This window comes from Chiloscyllium plagiosum, chromosome 9 (assembly GCF_004010195.1).
Source record: "Chiloscyllium plagiosum isolate BGI_BamShark_2017 chromosome 9, ASM401019v2, whole genome shotgun sequence".
NCBI lineage: Eukaryota > Metazoa > Chordata > Chondrichthyes > Orectolobiformes > Hemiscylliidae > Chiloscyllium > Chiloscyllium plagiosum.
In genome coordinates this window covers 47,597,351-47,618,169 of record NC_057718.1, presented here as the reverse complement: position 1 = coordinate 47,618,169, position 20,819 = coordinate 47,597,351, and the positions used below count along the sequence as shown (strand labels likewise).

Below are 20,819 nucleotides of genomic sequence, written 5' to 3'. Positions count from 1 at the left end.
AAAAATTCAAAATTTTAAAAGCTGAAGAGAAGGTCATTAATATAGTGGATAAATAGGGAAGAGAGTAGCCCTTGAGTCCTCTGATATTATGACAAGTTTATCGTTAGCTAGAGAAGTGTGATTGGGCATTATCCATTGGATCAGCTTTCGCACCAGAGATTATCAGAAAGAAATCGAAATGCACAGAGTTAGAGGTAAACTTATGATATAGGTTATTAATTTAGATGTAGGATGAAGAATACCCATAATGGTTTGTTTTCCAATTTGAAAATTGTAAATGTAATATTTTACAAATGGGGATTCATTGACCTGTGAGCCAGGCATCGTTAGTTGAAAAATTACTAGAATCTAGATATTTTCCAACTAACCTATTCAGAGAAATTATTGCACACCTTAGTAGCAGGTGGGATTTGAAATCAAATCTCCTGATCCAGGGATAGTAACACTATTGCTGTTCCACAGTTGCCCTTCAACACTAGAATCTATAATAAAGAATGTAATCGTTAGACTCTTTATAAAATTATAACCTGATTTGGCAAAGTCAACATAGATTTACAAAACAGAAACTTTCTTTCACAATCCTGTTAACCTTTTGAAAGAGTTGCTGGTAGGCCATTATCACAAGGGATATGAAATAGAAAAGTGAGAAACAATCCCTTCAGTTATAGAGGACCTTAGCACTTCCTCTACATTCGCCTTTTGCTTGCCATTTCTTTCCCTTCTCCTTTCTCCCCTAATTCTTGCCCTTCTCCTTTCTCCCCTAATTCTTGCCCTTCTCCTGTATCTCCTTTTTCTCTCCATGTCTCACCCCTCTCCACGCTGCCTCATACTTCCCTCCCCAACCTGTCCTCACTCTACTTTGGCATCCATACCTCCTCTTCCCCCACCCCAAGCAAAACTCTCATTCACGTCCTTGCTCTCTCTTCAACCTTTATCCCACTCCCTCATCACCATTCCCTCCTTTCCTCACTTCCAGCCCTCATTGCCCCACCTACGTTTGCCTGGCAGCTGCTCTTCTTGACACTATTTTCTTATGCTTGCTGTTCATTGTTGCTCATGCACTCCACTTCCCCTTCCTCCTCACTCGTCACTCTCTTTTTCCCTTCACTCTCACAGCCCTTCTCACCTCAGCCCAGTGCCCCCACTGTCTCACTTTTCCATCCCCTACCTCTTTGCACTACCTATTGTATTCCTTTCACCTTTAGCCCATGTACCTTATTCAGCAAAAGATCTTTCTTTTCTGAAAAGCTGTTGGAATGTCAGTTGGATTTCTTTAATAGAAAATATTAGAAATTGTGTGAAGCCACTTTTGAACCTTTATATTTGGTCATTTCTGTTTATGTATGTTTGTATTAAAGCTATATAAGCATGCAGCCATGCTACTTTGCACAATGTGCTTTAAGATATGTGCTGACTGACTGTGAGAATTGTTTTAGCAGAGCGTTTATTGCATAAGATGGTCTACAAACTCATTAGCTAATTAGTAGTGTTCTTCAGTTCTCAGAAAACGACCAAGTCAGTCTTCGGTCAGTTATCTAGTCTTTCTATATGGTTCCTAGATCCACCTTCTCAAATGCTCCCAACTCATTTCTCAATTGTGAGTGATAGAAATCTACAACACAGAAAAAGGCCCTTTGACCCATGTCTGCACCGCATTGGACAAAAATAACTACCTAACTATTCTTATCCCATTTTCCAGCACTTGTCCCATAGCCATGAATGTCAGTCACTCTGCTATACTCAGTTTAGTTTAAACCTAGTTTTGGAGGCTTTATTGTCCAATTGTTTTAAGAGGTGGTTGGTTAGATGCTTGTATGACAATTTGCGTTTGTCCATTCTGACTTTGAGCCACTGGCCACAGCCTCTCACTGTTAATGTTTCTTATTCTTCAGATGGCCTTTGTCTAGTGTCAAGAATTTACCATCTTGCCTTTTCACAATAACTGTATCTTGTTTCGTATTTATTGTTTGTGATTGGGTATTCACTCTGAATTCTTTATAAACATTTAAAATGATTATACAGTGCAGCAAATTAATCACCAGTTTCACCTCATAATTCTTAAACAAGCCTTTAATTTTTAACTTACATTCACAGCACTGAGAATTTCACAGCACTATCCTCAGTGGTAAGCTTGGAGTGATTGTTATATTAACAGGTATATTAAATTAATTTTAAATAGGAATTTAATTATTTCATGAGCTTAATTTTAATTAACGCGGAAAATTATGCTCCAAGCCCTGCCTCAGGAGAACTGTACAGGTTAACATAGAGATATTAAAGTGGTATCCTCTAACTTTCAATGAAGATGCTATGGGAAAATTGCAAACTATTGATTACCAAGTGATTGCTTACGACATTTTACATGTGGATTCTAAAGATAATGAGTGTTTAAAAATAATTTCAGTTTGGAAACTGAATAAAATTATATAAATCTGGAGAAGTTTTATGTTTTTAAGACTGCTGTTTCAAAATAGTGTTCCTTGAAATAAGATGCATTCAACTAGCCACCGTGATGAAATTTTGCAGTGAAAAACACAATTCAATTGTTTGGTTGCATTCAATCTAACTCATTGTCACACTGAGTCCATAATACCACTGACCTTTATTGCCCCGAATTGTCACAGAAGACAAATATAGGAAATTAAAAATGATTTTGCAGACTTGCAAAGATCTTATCCTGGAGTATTTATACCAAATACCTTCTCCTAGACCATGGACATGTTTATCTTAACAGACAATACAATCTTTCTTTGAAAAATATTGATGGTGAGAGATGTGACTAACGTATAGTTACTGAGAGGCTAACAGCATTCACCATTCTTAAAGTACTAATCAACCAACCTCCAGCCACTGCACATGCACTGTCAAGTGCAGTGATTAGAAAGATGCTGCCCAAGATGCCCCGTTCCTCCAGAAGTCTTAGTGATTAAAAACGTGAAATGGAGTAAAATTGATAGATATGTACACAAGTGCCCTATGAACCTGCCAGAAAATGTTATGGTTTGTCCATTTCAGTATAGTTTTATTTTATCAATATGATATGTCTTAATTGCTATCAAACAATCTCTCTGGTACTGGAAATCCTTCCTACAGATATGGATTCCCATTACTATTACTGAGAGGGATTTCTTTGTCTTTGTTGTCTATCTCTCTTTTGATCCAATCTTTCTTTCCTCTTTGGTTAGTTTCTATAGCTAATTTGACATTAATTTCTGTTCATTAAATACTGCTCATTAAATTAACAATTTTTCAATATGATTCATTAGGGCAAACGTGATATCCGTAAAATAGTGGTACACTATTTTGACACACACAATTATAGAAAATTAGAGTCATAGTGATTATATGGCATGAATCTGATCCTTCGGTCCAACCTGGCCATGCCAACCAGAAATTCTGAATTAATCCAGTATCATTTGCCAGCTTTTGGCCCATATCCCTCTAAACCCTTCTTATTCATATACTCATCCAAATGCCTTTTAAATGTTGTGATTGTACCACACTCCTCCACCACTTCTGGCAGCTTGTTCCATATATGCACCACCCTCTGCACCCTCTGCCCCTTAGACCCCTTTAAAATCTTTCTCCTCTCACCTTAAACCTATGCCCTCCAGTTTTGGACTCCCCTACTCTGGGGTAAAAGACTTTGCTTCTCATGATTTTATAAACTTCTATAAGGAATTCCATTTCAGGTCTGGAAAAATGCAGTTTTAATGAATTAAACCTGGGTGTCATTTTTCAAAAAAAAAAGAAAAATGGGTAAATTATGTCTGAATAACTTTTTAAACAAAGCAAAGGCATGTATTTGTCCATTCTCAATGCATATCATGTACAATAAATGTGTCTGAAGTTTCCTAGCGTGTACAACAATAACTTAAAGGAAATTCCACATTCAGAAAAGCTTCATCTTGGAATACACATTTTAAAATGAGCAATTGCGAACTGCTTGTGTGTCTGTTTCTAGCATTATTTTCATACATTCTCTAATATTCACTCATTTGTTGAGTGAAATGAAGAGATTGTTTGACAGCCCTATCAAGTTATTGCTTAGATTTGTGCATATAGGATCGACATCCATTTCGATTTCACCAATTGCTGCTGCAAATCATTTATGTTCATTTTTGTCTTCTAGTTAGCTTATTGTGTGGTACAGTTCTTGGAAAAAGATGCCACTCTTACAGAACCGGTAAGTTTTAGCATTAAATTTAATAGTTATTGTATATTTTAATTTTTTTTTAAATCAACTTGATTTTTTGGGATGTTGTGGGCAGGATAGAATTTTAAACTATACTCTCCAAATAAGTTGGATTCAGAAGATTCACTGGTCTAATAACATTATTTATCTAAATGTCCCTTTTAATGTTTGCTGCTTGAGCATTTTGAAATACAGGCAGAATCTGAGTAAGAAAAAGAGGACATTATTAACATTATTTTTGTGATTGAAACTAAAGCAACTTTTTGGGGTGCAATTTCTATTTTTAAAAAAATCAAGAGGAAAAGTATGATTTGATTTGGTATCATGTTCATTCACATCCTTTTTCTAATTACAAGCCTCCTTTGAAAAATAGACTTCTCATGAATTCAGTGCTTGTTAAAGAAATTTTACTGCCAATTTTAAACAATTGAACGATTTTTTTGAACCAGTATGTTGTGTCCCAGCATTAATTAAAAATTGTGACCAACAAGTTTTTAGATTAAACAGTTTGTTCTTGCCTTTTCCTTCTGGGAGATAAAATTGGGCAGAGATCAATTCTGATAGGTTGCTGATTTAGTTGTGTGACTGAAGCTCCTGACAGAATTAAATGCAGCTTTTAAAAATGTTACAATAGACCAGGACTAATGCCATTTCAAAATCTACTCTACTTGCATTTGAGAACACTGGATGGCACTGTATCATCAATTTACCTCCATGAATAAACATCTAGTATTGCTGGGTATGATTCTGGATGCAACAGTGATTTGAAAAGGACAAATAATATTTGTGGGTTTAAAGGGTGATTGCTGAGTCCTTATGTGCTACTTTTACATTTTTAGAAACTGGTTGCTGTTCTAGAACAAACTCATTCTGATTTCATCCTTGAAATTGGAATCATGGGATTGCCTTTTGAAGGGAGAGTAAAAGCATGCCAAACAGTTTAGTTTTCTGTTCACAAATGGCTAGGTTCATCCTTTATCTTCCTTTTCAGTAACACTGCCAGAGGATCACTTCTCTGGATTTATTTGAAAGTGTCTCAGGGGAAAATTTGATTTCAGCTGGAAGATAATGGCTGATTTGTGCTACCAGATAAAATTTGACTTGGAAAAGCAATTAACAATGCCTGTGGCTGAGAATCATATTTCAGCCTTTGACGATTATAACACTGCAATGTTGCCTATTTGTTAATACCTTGGAGTGCTCAGGAGAGCAGATTGCAGCAAGTTAGGTCAACAGGGATAAATTGTGAAAGGCAAAATTAATGGCTGTTTGAACATATTCAGTATTAAGAACAAAATAAATTAGCTAACACCACAAAAGATGATCTTGAGTATGAAATTGTAGCCATTACAGAGACATGATTAGAAGGAGATCAGAACTGGAACTAAATATCCAGGGGTCATGCAGGAAGCAACGGGTTGTAGGGTAGCTTTGTTAGTATGGGAAGGTACAGCAAGAAATAGTCTGGATTGGAACATGTAAAATTTATAATGGTGGAGGTAAGAAATAAAAAAGAGAATAAAACACAACTTGGAGTAGTCTGTGGGCTGTTTAACAGTAGTTATAGGACAGAAAGTAAATAAGGAGACGCAGAAGCAAGAAAGGCAGTACATCTTTAAATAGTGGAATTTGGGAGTTTTCTGTCACTCATATTTTAATAGTTTGAGGCGAAGTGAGCTTTTCTGGGTTTTTTAGTCTAATTAATAGAGGGGTTCACCGCAGTGTTGTAACACTACCTCTGCCACATTTTCCAAATGTATACAAAGATTAATGTCACCCATGAATAATAGTCATGGACTAGAGTCTGGAAACAAACCCTTCAGTCCAACTCATGCATGCAGATCAGATATCCTAAATTAATGTAGTTCCATTTGCCAGCATTTGGCCAATATCCCTCTAAACCCTTCCTATTCATATACCTATCTAAATGTCTTTTAAATGTTATAATTGTATAAGCCTCCACCACTTCCTTTGTCAGCTGTTTCCATGCTCTACATCTCTATGACCCTATTAATCATAGGTGAGTGTAATCTTCATGTACATTTGGAAGGTGTGGCAGAGGTAGTGTTACGACACTGCAATGAACCCTTCTGTTAATTAGACTAAACACCCAGAACAGTTCACTTTACCCTGTAATCTGTTAAAATGAGTGACAGAAAACTTCCAAATTTCACTATTTAAAGAAAATAATATCAATTTATTCTTTAACTGTAAAAGTGAACATTAAACAATTGTTCATAATTCTCGGGCCCTTTTTTTCTTAACTGCTTATTACCTGCCTCCAATTCTATAACAATATACTGTTCCAATAAAACACTTATTAAGATTATGTCAACTTAATTTCAAAACCATATAGTGGCTGTCATCTTCGATGTCTGTCTTCTTCCGGCTGGTCAGCATCTTTCCTTCTTATTGCAAATGTGTTTCATGTGAAAAAGATACCTTTGATAGAGAATGTTTCAGTGTCCTGGGTCTTTCTCTCTCTCAGTGGCAATTGCTGTGATTTTCAAAATGTCTGCCCTTTTCATATCCCCAACATCAGATTGTGTCATTGGTTCAATGTTGGCAAAACAATAAATTCAAACTCGATTGGGTTTGAGTATCCTAAGGTATAATTTAAATTCACTGGTTAAATTCGAAATGTTGTCAAAACAGCAACCAACTCAAGTATCCATTTCACAGCCGAATGTTACATATTTTCAATTTTCCAGTGCACTCTGAGACTGGTCTTGTAAGTTCTCAGTGTAGAACAGTATTCTCTCTCCCTTAAAGGTACATTGCATGCCTTCAACTTCATAACAGCAGCCATGAGGAAGAATTTAGAGTTTATTCTGGATACCTTCCTGAAACAATATGTTGTGGATTTGAGCAGGGATCATGTATTCTGTCTTTGGTAATGGGCAATGAGGCAAGTGTAGTAAATGATGTCTCAGTAAAAGATTCCAAAGGGAACGATGACTGTAATATAATAGAATCTACACTGTGACAGTGAGAAACCTGAGTCAGAAGCAACTGTGCTGAATTTAAATAAGGTTAATCACAAAGGAATGAGAGCCGAATTGATGAGTGGACTGGGAAAGGAGTTTAGCAGCATCTTTGAAAGTTTATGAAGGTTAGGTGATTGAGCTCAAAAACTGCCATTAGCCATTAATTTTTCCAGCAATATTGTGTTCAATACTCTTTTATTCATCTTGCTTCCAGTGCCAGCTCGAAGCTGTATCTGGATGGATGAATAAATATGGAGATGATTTGACTTGAAAAATATATTGTCACACTATTTCAGATAATTAGTGCAGGGTTAAAAATCCCCTTCAGCTTATATCTTTCAAAACAAACCCTTTGTTTAACTTAAACAGTAGCAATCATATACTTCTAAATTTGGTTGCCAATTTGTGCTAAATTACTTAACTAGAAGTAGTTCTTATCCTAATTTTTAAAATAAGATCCTTCGGCCAACAGAGGGGATATTATCATCCCAGTATCTGAATTGGATTTGATCAGAAATGCCAGAGAAGTTGATGTTCCTGCTCAGAATACTTCCAACTTTTGATTATAGCTGCCTGTATTAAAGGTGTTTTGTTTCAATTATGCCTAAGTACTAAAGTTATAATGCATTACAGCAGTTCAAAACCAGTTTTTTGACTTGATCAGTTATGTTACATACCTAAAGAGTATACATCCAGTTTTATGTCATTTCTTTTGCAATTTAAACTACAGTTTTTCAAAAATGAGTTGGTTTAATTTTTTCTTGGACCATGTTTAATGTAATTGAATTACTGAATATTTGAGTAACTCTGCTTAGTTTGTTACTTTGTTTCAAATAGATTTCAGGTCTGGAAAAAGTCAAACCACATATGAAGTTGCTGCAGAATTGAGAGACCATATAAAATTTGAACAACTCCAGGATTTTCAACTTGCATAGCTTAATCAAGAGAGCATAGTACATAAACGAGTACTGATCTGCAGTTATTGTTAGTCATTGTAAAAGCCAGAGGATCAAGGAGATGAAGGATGAGTTAGGCCAGGTAAGAAGAGGCTAAATAATGAGTGATAGATGTGAGGTAATAACCTGAATTGCATCATCAAGAAAAACATAGAGTCCCTATGATTATTGTCAGTAGGAGATTTTGATTTATTGGTGCAGATCTATTGCAGATTTAAACTAATATTAATAACTTTGATGTACTGATATGTTTATTGTGCATTATGTTTGAACTACTATCTCAAGTTGCTTCCAGCCGTAAGTGTATTTCATTCTAGTGACGTATAATTTGATATTCACTCTGGAGACTGAGTTTGAAAAGACAAAATTCATATCAGTAGATGCACCACTAGGTGTTGCCCAACTTTGAAGTAAACAGTATGCAAATTTCATAAATTAAGTAGTGCTACAGAAGAGCAAGAACTTGAAAGCCATGTCTGAAATTGATATATCGGTTACTGAGTTTAGTGTACTTTTGGGTTATGCAGTCAGCCAAAAATAGTGTCTTTTTCTACACACTTAATACTCCAGTGTTAGATTTCACTATTCCAGAGTTTTCTTCATAAGTATGAGTTGCTCAGGACATGAGAGCAACCCAATATACACTATTCTGGAATAATTTTCATCTTCATTGACTGGGTAATATTATAGCAAGATGGATCAAGAAGACTTATGACGTTTCCATTAAGCAAACAAGGATATTTTATTCAATTTTATTAGATATTGTGCCTATAAAATCATACTTTGATTTATAGGGAGAAAAGGTTTGCGTGTGACAATGAAGCAGAATACATGGACTAGATCGGTTTAGGATATCTGGTCGGCGCGGACAAGTTGGATTGAAGGGTCTGTTTCTGCGCTGTGTAACTCTGAGTCTATGTAATATCTGTTACAAAATCTTAATTCATATCTGATAAACTGAAATAAAGACCAAAACAAAGCTTTTTTAAAACTTGATTCTTCTCTCTTTAGCCACCACCTTACCCCTCCCTGTGTATGTAATCTCCTTCAGACTTAAAACCCTCCAAGACATCTGTTCTTCATTTCTGACCTCTTGAACATTCTGAACTTTGTCACAAATGTGGAATGAATAATGTCATCTGCTGCCAAGATCCCAAGGGATTCCTTTGCTGCACTTCCCTGTCTCACATCCCTCTATATTTCTTCCTCTTTGACACACCCTAAATCCTATCTCTTTGATCAAACTTTTGGTCATCTGTCTTAAAGATGACTTATGTGGTATTACATGGGGATGTTTTACTATTTTGCAGGCACTATATAAATAATAGTTGATAATACGTATTTAAGTATATTTAAAACAACCCTACTTACTGTGAGTATGACAAGGTCTTGAATGAAAGTTCATCAGTTTAGCAGGAGTAGTAAAGGACAAAAAAATGAGGCCAATTAAAAGTGCTTCCAAGAGATGCTACAAAGCAGCCACATTCATTTGACAAAGAAAGAGTGTCTCATGTTTCAGCATAGTACTTGTATGTGGAGTATAAGTATTCAAGAATGAAAAGAGAACACAATTATGTTGTATCAGCTTCAGCTGTATTAGGCAGAAGAAAAGGAGAAGCAAAAAGAAAAATAAAGACATCCCAGGGTCAATCTGCAATGCTTTTCAACTGCAGAATTACACAAGTATAGTGGTTATCACAAAGGACAAGAGCTGGGGAAGCTAAAAGGTCTGAAGGCAGATAAATCAACCAGAACAAATTGACTGAACCCAGGAGTTCTGAAGGAGATGGCTGAAGAGGTTTTGGAGGCATTGGCTGTGAACTCTCAGGAATCACTGGAATCAAGGATGATGCCAGAAGACTGGAAAATGGCTAGTGTAGCAACCCTGCTTACAAAGAGAGGCAGAAGACGGGAAAATATAGGCTGGTTAGCCTTAACCCCATCCTTGGTAAGATCTTGGAGTCTATTATTAAGAATGAGATTCCGGAGTTTTTGGAAGTGTACAGTCAAATAAGGCTGAGTCAACAAGGTTTCATCAAGGGAAGGTCATGTTTGACAAATCTGTTAGAATTCTTTAAGAGCAGAACAAGCAAGTTAGACAAAGGAAAGCCAGTAGGTGTGATCGATTCAGATTTACAGAAGGCTTCTAACTAGGTGCCTTACAGGAGGCTGATAAATTGAATAAGAACCCACGGTGTTAGAAGCAAGGTGCTAGCATGGATATAGGATTGGCAGATGGCTGAAAATGGAAATAAAGGAGTCTTTTTCAGGATGGCAGTCGGTGACAAGTAGAGTTCACACATGTTAGTATTGGGACTACAATTATTCACGTTATACATTATTGATCTGGATGAAGGAACTGAAGGCAATGTTGCTAAGTTTGCAGATGGCACAAAGATAGATGGTGGGACAGGTAGCGTTGAGGAGGCAGGAAAGCTGCAGAAGTTCTTGGATTGGTTAGGAGGAGAATACAGGTAGTTCTCCTATAATGCGTGTTTCTTAAATGCTACTTGTAATGCATTTTGTGAATTGCAGGACTTTCTTTTAATAAAGCGAACTCCCGTTCACTTTTACGCAATTCCCATCCCCAGCACTAGGGGTCGCGGTGCATGGAGGACTGGACTCTGCGTCAGCATCAAGTGGTCAGTCGGTTCTTGCACTTACTGGTGAAGAGCTTCAATTTATTGTATTATTTCATAAATTTGCTTAGATTGTGCTACTGTTTGTGTTAGGTTACTATTTTTTGGTGGTTCACCCCACCCTATTTTCCCCTCAGGCCCCATTATTTCTGTTGCGTGAATTTCTATAATATAGCATTGCACAGGAATACAACTACTGCATTATGGGAGAACTACCTGTAGGCAAAGAAGTGACATAGCATACAGTGTGGGAAAGTGTGAGGTAATGCACTTTTGTTGGAGGAATAGAGGCACAGACTATTTTTTTGAATGGGAAATAGTTCTAGTTCAGAATTCTCTTCAGGTTAACATGCAGTTCAACTGGCAGTTAGGAAAGCAAATGCAATGTGAGCATTCATTTCAAGAAGGCTTAAATACAAGAGCAGAGATGTACTGCTAGGGCTGTATAAGGCCTGGTCACACTGTATTTGGAATATTGAAAAGGTTTTGGGCCCCCGATGTAAGGAATGATGTACTGCCTTGGGAGGGATACAATGGAGGTTGACAAGAATGATCCTAGGGATGAAGGGTTTGTCATAAGAGGAGTGGCTGAGGACACTGGGACTATAATTGATGGAATTTAAAAGGATGAGGGGGGGTGATCTCCAATGAAACATACAGAATACTGAGAAAGAGTGGACATGGCGAAGATGTTTCTACTGGTACGCAAGACGAGGTCTCGAAGGCACAGCCTCAGAGTAAAGGGGCAGCCCTTATAACTGAGATAAGGAGGAATTTCTTAAGCCGAAGTGTGGTAAATATGTAGAACACATTGCTGCGGAAGGCTGTGGAGGTCAAGTCATCGAGTATATTTAAGATTTGGAGATGCCAGTGTTGGACTGGGGTGCACAAAGTTAAAAATCACACAACACCAGGTTATAGTCCAACAGGTTTAATTGGAAGCACACTAGCTTTCGGAGCGTCACTCCTTCATCACCTGATGAAGGAGCGGCGCTCTGAAAGCTAGTGTGCTTCCAATTAAACCTATTGGACTATAACTGAGTATATTTACGACTGAGATGGATACGTTGTTGATTAATAAGACGATCAAGATTTACTGAGAAACAAATCAGCTATGATCAAGTGGTGAAGCAGACTAAATGGGCCAAGAGTGCGATTCTGCTCCAATATCTTCTGGTCTTCCGGTCTGTTTTGAAGTGCCATTTTGTTGGTAAATATGTCAATTGTTAGTGTGTGAAAACATTAGCAAATTCCTACAAAAAGTGATGTTGTAAATAATGTTATTTAAGGAATAATGTTCATCAGGATGCCTTCCAGATTTTTATGGAAAGGGTAAGATATTTGTTGCATGTGACAGATTATCACCAGGTACATTGAAACCTCAGCTCAACATGTAGTTCAAAAATGGCACCTCCAATAATTTATCCTTTCTCAGTTCTGCACAAAATATTATTGAGATTATGTTTTCAGGTCCTAACACTGAATTTGAACACAGTCTTCTGATTCAGAGACACAAGTTCTACCACTGAACCAAGTTGGACTTTGCATTGTAAATTGGTCATTGCATGTAATTCATTGAAGTGCATACACAGTTGTTCGAGCCCATGATACAGTGGCCAGGAGAGTTTCTAAAATTCAGAAATGAGAATGACATGGGTATTTTTGCAGGCATTTGACTTAGTCATTGGACAGGGCAACAAGATTGTGAGATGTGGGCAGAAAGGTTTATGTCACACTTAACAAAAAAGCCTTAAAGGCATTTGTATATACAGAATTTAAACTTTGCATGAACTGTCATTTTAAGTGTGTGTTCCCTAACTATTGCAGCTCCACATCTGAAGATCATGTTTAAGTTGCGGTGAAAAGTATCCAGCCATACATACAAAGAAAGGCACAGAATTTAGAGGAGGAACCTGCTTTTCTTACAGGACTGATTTTTAGATGGTCTTTCAGAATATTGTGTGGTTATTTTACAGCAAGTAACTGTGAAGTACTGTTGTTCATTAGCCATCATCCAGAGGGGGGGATAAAATGGTTACATTTGAAAAGGAAGAGATGGGCATTCTGCAACTCCAATTTGAAGTATACAAAATGAGTGGGACCAGCGTGTGTTATTCACACGTTTTTCTGTTTTACTTTCCTTCATCACACGTTACAAATTGGGAGTCCAGATGTGATTCACTGCAATTCTGATTAAATTCAAAATAAGATGTTAGATACAACAGCCATTTGACCCCTATCTATGTGTGTCAATGTGTCCTTTGCATATTTTGTGCATTTTTGGTAAAAATGGCAAGATTAAAAGAAGGGTCCATGTATTTGTTTGTTGTGGGAATGTTTTATTTCCTTGGTTGTTGAATGGTGGTAGATGTATATGAAGACAGCCATGTGAAATGCATTTACCTATATTTTAAGTTTCAAAACAAAATTATTCGCTTCAGACATGTTATGACACATCTTCAGGGCAGGTTGGACTTGAGCCCCAACCTTCTGACGCAGAGGGCACTACAACTGTGTCACAAGAGCCCCATTGCATTCTGAGTTTGTGCAGTGTGTTGTCATTTAAAATTAGTGCATGAAGCTAAATTAGGCAGCAAGATGGATCAGTGGTTAGCATTGCTGCCTCACAGCACCAAGGTCCCAGGTTCATTTCCAGCCTCGGGCAACTGTCTGTGTGGAGTTTGCACATTCTCCCTTTGTCTGCGTGGGTTTCCTCTGGATGCTCCAGTTTCCTTCCACAGTCCAAAAATATGCAGGTCAGGTGAATTGGCCATACTAACTTGCCCATAGTGTTAGGTGTATTAGAGGGAAGTGGGTCTGGGTGGGTTACTCTTTGGAGGGTTGGTGTGGACTTGTTGGGCTGAAGGAATCTAATCTCATTTGGTACCATTGCTGAAGCTAGTCAACAATTTCTGCTGGGCATCATTGCTTTAACCAGATTGGCTAAGAATGCCAATAATTTTGTAGTTTCACAAGTATGGAAAAATTACATTGATGTGAAAACGAGGCAGATGGGGCCCACTGCAAGAATGTTATTACACAGAGGAGAAAGCCATGTTTATATTGATTCCATCTAAGCAGATAAGCACACCTAGTGACCTTTACCAGTTCAGTCATTCTTCCTGTTCAGCTATGTTGTATGAGTATGTGTAAATTAAGATTCCACGAAGGGTAAACTCTTCTGCTTTTGTGTCCTACTTTAAGATTGTCGTTCAAACATTTCATCATCTATCCTAGCATATCCTACTATCGCTCTGTGTCAGATTTCATTTAAAATACTGCACTTGGGGCATTTTATGACATTAAAGGCAAACATTTGTTGTCAGTCCTCTCCTTTTAATCTGTATTCCCTGTTGTAAAATTAATAAAACATTGCATCTTTTACTCTCTTTAGATAAAAGGAATTTTAATTAATTGAATTGAAATTAATTAGTTACTTTGCTTTCTTGTTGCTGTTTAACTTTTTATGTTTAAGTAAATTTTATTTCTAGGTCACAGCCTAAGCCACCTGGCCTGAGAGTTTGTTCTTCGCTTTCAGAGCCCAAGAATAGGAGTGATTATGATAAAAAAGAATCACGATAAAGGTTCTGATCAACCTAGATGCTAGATTAGTATTGTACCTATTGAATTGAAATATTAATTTAGATCACAGGAAATAAGTATTCCTCAGCACTGAATATGAAAGTAATCTTTAGTACAGCCCAAGAAGGTTGACATCCTTTCTTTTTGCCAGAATGCTTTTCTTTAAAATAGTGTTCCACATTGATCCTGAGAAGTTAATCAAAATCTCATTCTTTTCTTGGATCCAGCCCTCTATGATAACCCACAGTACAGGTACAGCAACATTCATTGAAGATTGATGGAGACCAGTAGTTTGATTCTGTACTAATTCTGTAATTATTAATTTTTGCAAGTCATAAAATGGCATAAACTAAAACTGGTGAGTCACTAAGAATGAATAGGCTTGAGGAGCTACATGACCACCTTCTGTTCCCAATTCATGTACTTGTAATTACTTGTATCCAAAATTAGTTTTCCAGTATTTGAATTAATTTATTCATATTGTGAATTATTTGTAAAATTATCTATTATCAATTTACAAACTGGAATGACATGATCTGAACATGTACTTTGTTTGTATAATCATTGTTTAATGTTCAGAGATGGTCTATTTTTAAATTGGAGGTACATTATTTATCCTGTGCACTTGTCACTAAAATAGACCTTTTTCAGTCTATGTAGGAATAAAGAAAAGTATAATTAATTTGATTTTCTCTGTTGTGAAGTTAATTTATGATATGTTTAATGCAAACATGTTTTTATTCTCGATTATAGGTTATTCGAGGATTGTTAAAATTTTGGCCAAAAACTGTCAGTCAAAAAGAGGTAAATTATTTGTTTTCTCCATCAACTTAATATTTTCTGTAGGTCACACAAAAGTATTACTACTTTGTACACTATTTAACATGAGTTGCTGTCTTTTGGTGGCATTCTGAAAAATAACCTGATTTTTGAGTTTGTTTATTTAAATGGTACTCCATCAGGAAAATTAACTTAGAGACCTATGTTGCATAATGAAAGCGAGGTAACCATTTCATACTAAAGAAGGTAATTCTAAAAGGTCTTCAGAAGGGAGTATGTCAGGTTCCAAGCGATCAATTGTGATAAGGGACTCTCGAGTCAGATGTTCCTGCAGCCAGCAATGAAAAGTCAGAATAGTGTGTTGCCTCCCTGGTGCCAGGATCAAGGATATCTCTGAGAGGGTGAAGTACGGTTTCAAAGGGGAGAAGGATCAGCAGAAGGTCATTGTGCTATGGGAGCTAACAACATAGGATGGGAAAAGGATGAAATTCTGAAGGGAGAATGTCGAAAGTTAGGCAGGAATTTGAAAAAGAGGTCCTTGATGGTAGTAATATCTAGATTACTCCCGGTGCTGCGAACTAGTGAGAGTAGGAATAGGAGGATAGAGCAGAAGAATGTGTGGCTGAGAAGCTGGTGCAGGGGAGAACAATGTACATTTTTGGATCATTGGAATCTCTTCTGGGGTAGATTTGATCTGTACAAGAAGAATGGATTGCACCTGAATTGGAAGGGGGCTGATATACTGGCAGGGAGATTTACTAGAATTGCTTTGAAGAATTTAAACTAGTATGGTTGGAGGTGGGAGAAATGGGACCCTGGGAAATAGTGAGATAAGAGATTAATCTGAGACTGGTACAGTTGGGAAAGGGAGTGAGTCAAACAGACAGGATCAAAGGTAGGACTGATAGATTAAATTGTGTTTATGTCAATGCAACAGGCCTAACAAGGAAGGCAGATGAGCTCAGGGCATGTTTAGGAACATGGGACTGGGATATCATAGCAATTACAGAAATGTGGCTCAGGGATGGACAGGCCTGGCAGCTTAATGTTCCAGGATACAAATGCTCTCGGAAGGACAGAACGGGGGGCAAGAGAGGAGGGGGAGTGGCATTTTGGATAAGGGATAGCAATGCTTCTGTACTTATGGAGGATATTCCTGGAAATACATCGAGGGATGTATATTTTGGGTTGAACTGAGAAATAAAAAAGGGATGATCACCTTATTGGGATTAAATTGTAGACTCCCTAATAGTAAGAGGGAAATCGAGAAACAAATTTATGAAGAGATTTTAGTTAGCTGTAAGAATACTAGGGTGGTTAGGGTAGGGGTTTTTAACTTTCCAGACATAGACTGGAACTGCCATAATGTTAAGGGTTTAGATGGAGAGGAATTTGTTAATTGTGTACAAGAAAATTTTCTGATTCAGTATGTGGATGTACCTACAAGAGAAGGTGCAAAACTTGACCTACTCTTGCGAAATAAGGGAGGGCAGATGACTGCGGTGTCAGTGGGGGAGCACTTTGGGGCCAGCGACCATACTTCTATTAGATTTAAAATAGTGATGGAAAAGGATAGACCTCATCTAGAAGTTGAAGTTCTAAATTGGAGGAAGGGACGGTATTAAGCAAGAACTTTCAAAAGCTGATTGGGTGCAGGTGTTCACAGGTACAGGGTCGGCTGAAAAATGGGAAGCCTTCAAAAATGAGCTGATGAGAGTCCAGAGACCGTATATTCCTGTTAGGGTGAAAGGGAAGGCTGGTAGGTATAGCGAATGCTGGATGACTAAAGAAGTTGAGGGTTTGATTAAGAAAAAGAAGGAAGCATATGATAGGTATAGACAGGATAGATCAAGTGAATCCTTAGCATATAAAGACAGTAGAAGTATACTTAAGAGGGAAATCAGGAGGGCAAAACAGGGACACGAGATAGCTTTGGCAAATAGAGTTAAGGAGAATCCAAGGGTTTTTTATAAATACATTAACGACAAAAGGGTAACTAGGGAGAGAATTGGGCCCCTCAGGCAACCTATGTATGGGGTCGCAGGAGATGGGGGAGATACTAAACAAGTATTTTGCATCAGTGTTTACTGTGGAGAAGGGCGTGGAAGATGCGGAATGTGGGGAAATAGATGGTGACACCTTGAAAAATGTCCATCTTACAGAGGAGGAAGTGCTGGATGTCTTGAAATGCATAAAAGTGGATAAATCCCCAGGACCTGATCAGGTGAACCCTAGAACTCTGTGGGAAGCTAGGGAAGTGATTGCTGGGCCCCTTGCTGAGATATTTGTGTCATCGATAGTCACAGGTGAAATGCCGGAAGACTGGAGGTTGGCTAACATGGTGCCACTATTTCAGGAAGATGGTAAGGAAAAGCCAGGGAATTATAGACCGGTGAGCCTGACATCGGTGGTGGGCAGATTGTTGGAGGGAATCCTGAGGTACGAGATTTACATGTATTTGGAAAGGCATTAGGGATAGTCAGCATGGCTTTGTGCATGGGAAATCATGTCTCTCAAACTTGATTTGAGTTTTTTTGAAGAAATAATAAAGAGGATTGATGAGGGCAGAGTGGTAGACATTATCTATATGAAGAAAGTGAGGACTGCAGACGCTATATAGACATATGGCATATGATCTATAAGGACTTCAGTAAGGCGATCGACAAGGTTCCCCATGGGAAACTGGTTAGCAAGGTTAGATCTCATGGAATACGGAGAGAACAGCAATTTGGATACAGAACTGGCTCAAAGGTAGAAGACAGAGAATGGTGATTGCTTTTCAGACTGGAGTGCCAGTAGTGTGCCACAAGGATCGGTGCTGGGTCCACTACTTTTCGTCATTTATAGAAATGATTTGGATATAAACTTAGAAGGTATAGTTAGTAAGTTTGCAGGTGACACCAAAATTGGAGGTGGAATAGACAACAAAGGTCACCTCAGAGTATAACAGAAGGTTGATCAACTGGGCCAATGGGTTGAAGAGTGTACATGGGGTTTAATTTAGATAAATGAGAGGTGCTGCATTTTGGGAAAGCAAATCAGAGCAGGACTTATGCACTTAATTGTAAGGTCCTGAGGCGTGTTGCTGAATAAAGAGAGCTTGGAGTGCAGGTTCATAGTTCGTTGAAAGTAGAGTCGCAGGTAGATAGGATAGTGAAGATGATGTTTAGTATGCATTCCTTTATTGGTCAGAGCATTGACTATAGGAGTTGGGAGGTCATGTTGTGGCTGTACAGGATGTTGGTTTGGCCACTTTTGGAATATTGCGTGCAATTCTGGTCGTCTTCCTATCAGAAGGATGTTAAGAAACATGAATGGGTGCAGAAAAAGTTTACAAGAATGTTGCCAGGGTTGGAGGATTTCAGCTAAAGGGAGAGGTTTCCATGCTGTACATCTCTGTGAATCTATGACTGGTTGGATGAAGCTTTTCTGCTGTGGTGCTGAACTTTACAGGCCAAAAGGTTTGCCAAGCTTGGTTCTTCTCAGCTGAAATAATCATGGTCATATGTGTGTGGATGGCCACCGTAGTGTGAAGGTACACTTGCCTTCCCATGTCCTCAACTTGGGCTGTGATGAATAGAATTCATGCACGACACCCATATATCATCACAGTCTGGTACTTTGCTTCTATAAAGTGTGTGTATATCTTTCGTATTGGGTGAGCATGGTACCAGGCCTGAATGTCATTTATACAACATCAGATAACCCAGAAAAATCTTCAAGTAAACCAGTGTTTGTAAGATAATCCAGAAAAGATTTTAAGGGTTCTGTCGGCCCTGAAATCATGTTTGATATGTGGAACTACTGTAAGCAAGAAGGGTTCCAATTTAATGAGAATATGTTATTGGCTTTTCTATGACCCTTGTTTATTATTAAGATTTATGTTTTTCATCAATATTTTTAATTGGTAGATTCATTGATTTAATATATATATTTCCTCAGTATGTAAGTATTTTACCAATATGTTTATTACTGTGCTGAGTTGCTGGTGATGGACTTGGCATGGTCTTTTTTTTTGAACAAAATCGTTTTCGAGAAGAATTTCTCTCTATGGTGGTAAAATGTATTTTCTATTCTGTACAATAGAAAGGGAACAATTTTGAGGTTTTTTTGTGACTGACTCATTGCAACTCTAAATGCTGCTCTTAGGTTATGTACTTGGGTGAAGTAGAAGAAATTTTGGATGTGATAGAACCTTCTCAGTTCAAAAAGATCCAAGAACCTTTGTTCAAGCAAGTAGCCAAATGTGTATCAAACCCACATTTCCAGGTGAGCCTTGGTACCTCTTGAGCACCACTGCAATAATTGTTTTATAATTGGACTATTTTGAATTGCTTTGTTAAGCTCAATTGTTTATGTATTATGACAGTGTATAATCACAGTCGTTATAATAGATCATTGTGATTCGTCCACTTGACTCCCAAAGCTTGACTTCCAGAAACATGTTAGGATAATGGAGTTGTGCATTGTTCATCCAGTTCCACTATATTATAAATGGTAAATAAGAGAAAGTATTACAATTTTGTTCATAGCGAATTTGTAAAATGAGTGTAAGTATTTTATTGAAAAGAACTTTGTATGTCAGGATAACTATTTATTTAAAAATGCTTATGACATCACAGATTGTAGTAAACATCAATGTTATTCTTGTCCAACATCCAGTACTAGTTGAGCAGAAATTTCCCCAAACCAAATATTGGTTGCTGCCACATTTTTTTTAACTCTATCCCCCTCATGCAATTGTTTGAGGTTGAGTCAGATTGCTTACAACTTTGGTATTATATTTGACACTGAGGTAAGCTTATGATTGTCTTCTGCGCCATCGCTAAGACAGCTTATTTTCTCCCTCTGTGACATTGCCCAACTTCCACCCTGCCTCAAACTCTGCAGTTAAAACTCTCATTCTTACCTTGTAACCTCTTGCTTGGACTATCCCAGTACAATTCAGGCCTGCCTCCCATCTTGCTTCAATTTCAGTTCATCTAAAACTCAACCTGTATCCTAATAAGTGCCATTCTATAAACGTATGCTAACTGACCTATATTGTTCATGGTTAAACAATGCCTTTTTTAAAATATGCACTTTATTTTTATGTCCTGTAATGCAGTAACAATAATGGCAACAAAATTAAAAGTAGTCTGAATTTTGCAACTGTTCATATTGTCCTTTTCTTGTGCGCAACCTGAATTTGATTCCAGAAATTGACATATCTTTCAACTGCTCATTGCCTTAAAGGATGGCTGACAGTTGATTACCAAGACAGCAGTTCTGTTGTGTCATTAATGTCCAATTATCAGCTGTTGGACTTTTCAGGCGAACCTATAAGTGGAACTGGGGCTATTGTGGTGCAGTGATAGTGTTCCCATCTCTGGACTAGACGACCTTGGTTCAAGTGCCACCTGCTCAAAGAGGTGTGTCTGAACAGGCTGATTAAAATATTTAAATCCACTACCTGTTCCCTCATTGCTTTTGGTCTTGAGCATTTTTTCAGACCCTATTAGATAGGATATTCCCCTTTCTCTTTAAAGGGATTCTTAGGGTGCAGTGGTAGTGTCCACCCCATGGCCCAGGAGGCCTGGATTCAAGTCCCACCTGCTCCAAATGTGTGTCTTAATGTCTCTGAACAGCTTGACTAGAAAATCAGGTTGTAGGTTTACTCACTGAGCTGATGGGTTTATTC

General features: G+C 37.7%; 1 protein-coding gene across 1 annotated transcript in view; it reads left to right on the top strand.

The window, feature by feature from the left end:
• The window catches only part of ppp2r5a (protein phosphatase 2, regulatory subunit B', alpha isoform), a 164,095-nt gene that overhangs the window by 135,843 nt on the left and 7,433 nt on the right, over positions 1-20,819 (top strand). Inside the window, exons 8-10 of the mRNA XM_043695865.1 lie at positions 4,133-4,186; positions 15,113-15,163; positions 19,289-19,408. Of these exons, the coding sequence (XP_043551800.1) occupies positions 4,133-4,186; positions 15,113-15,163; positions 19,289-19,408 (225 nt within the window). The remainder of the gene's footprint in view (positions 1-4,132; positions 4,187-15,112; positions 15,164-19,288; positions 19,409-20,819) is intronic.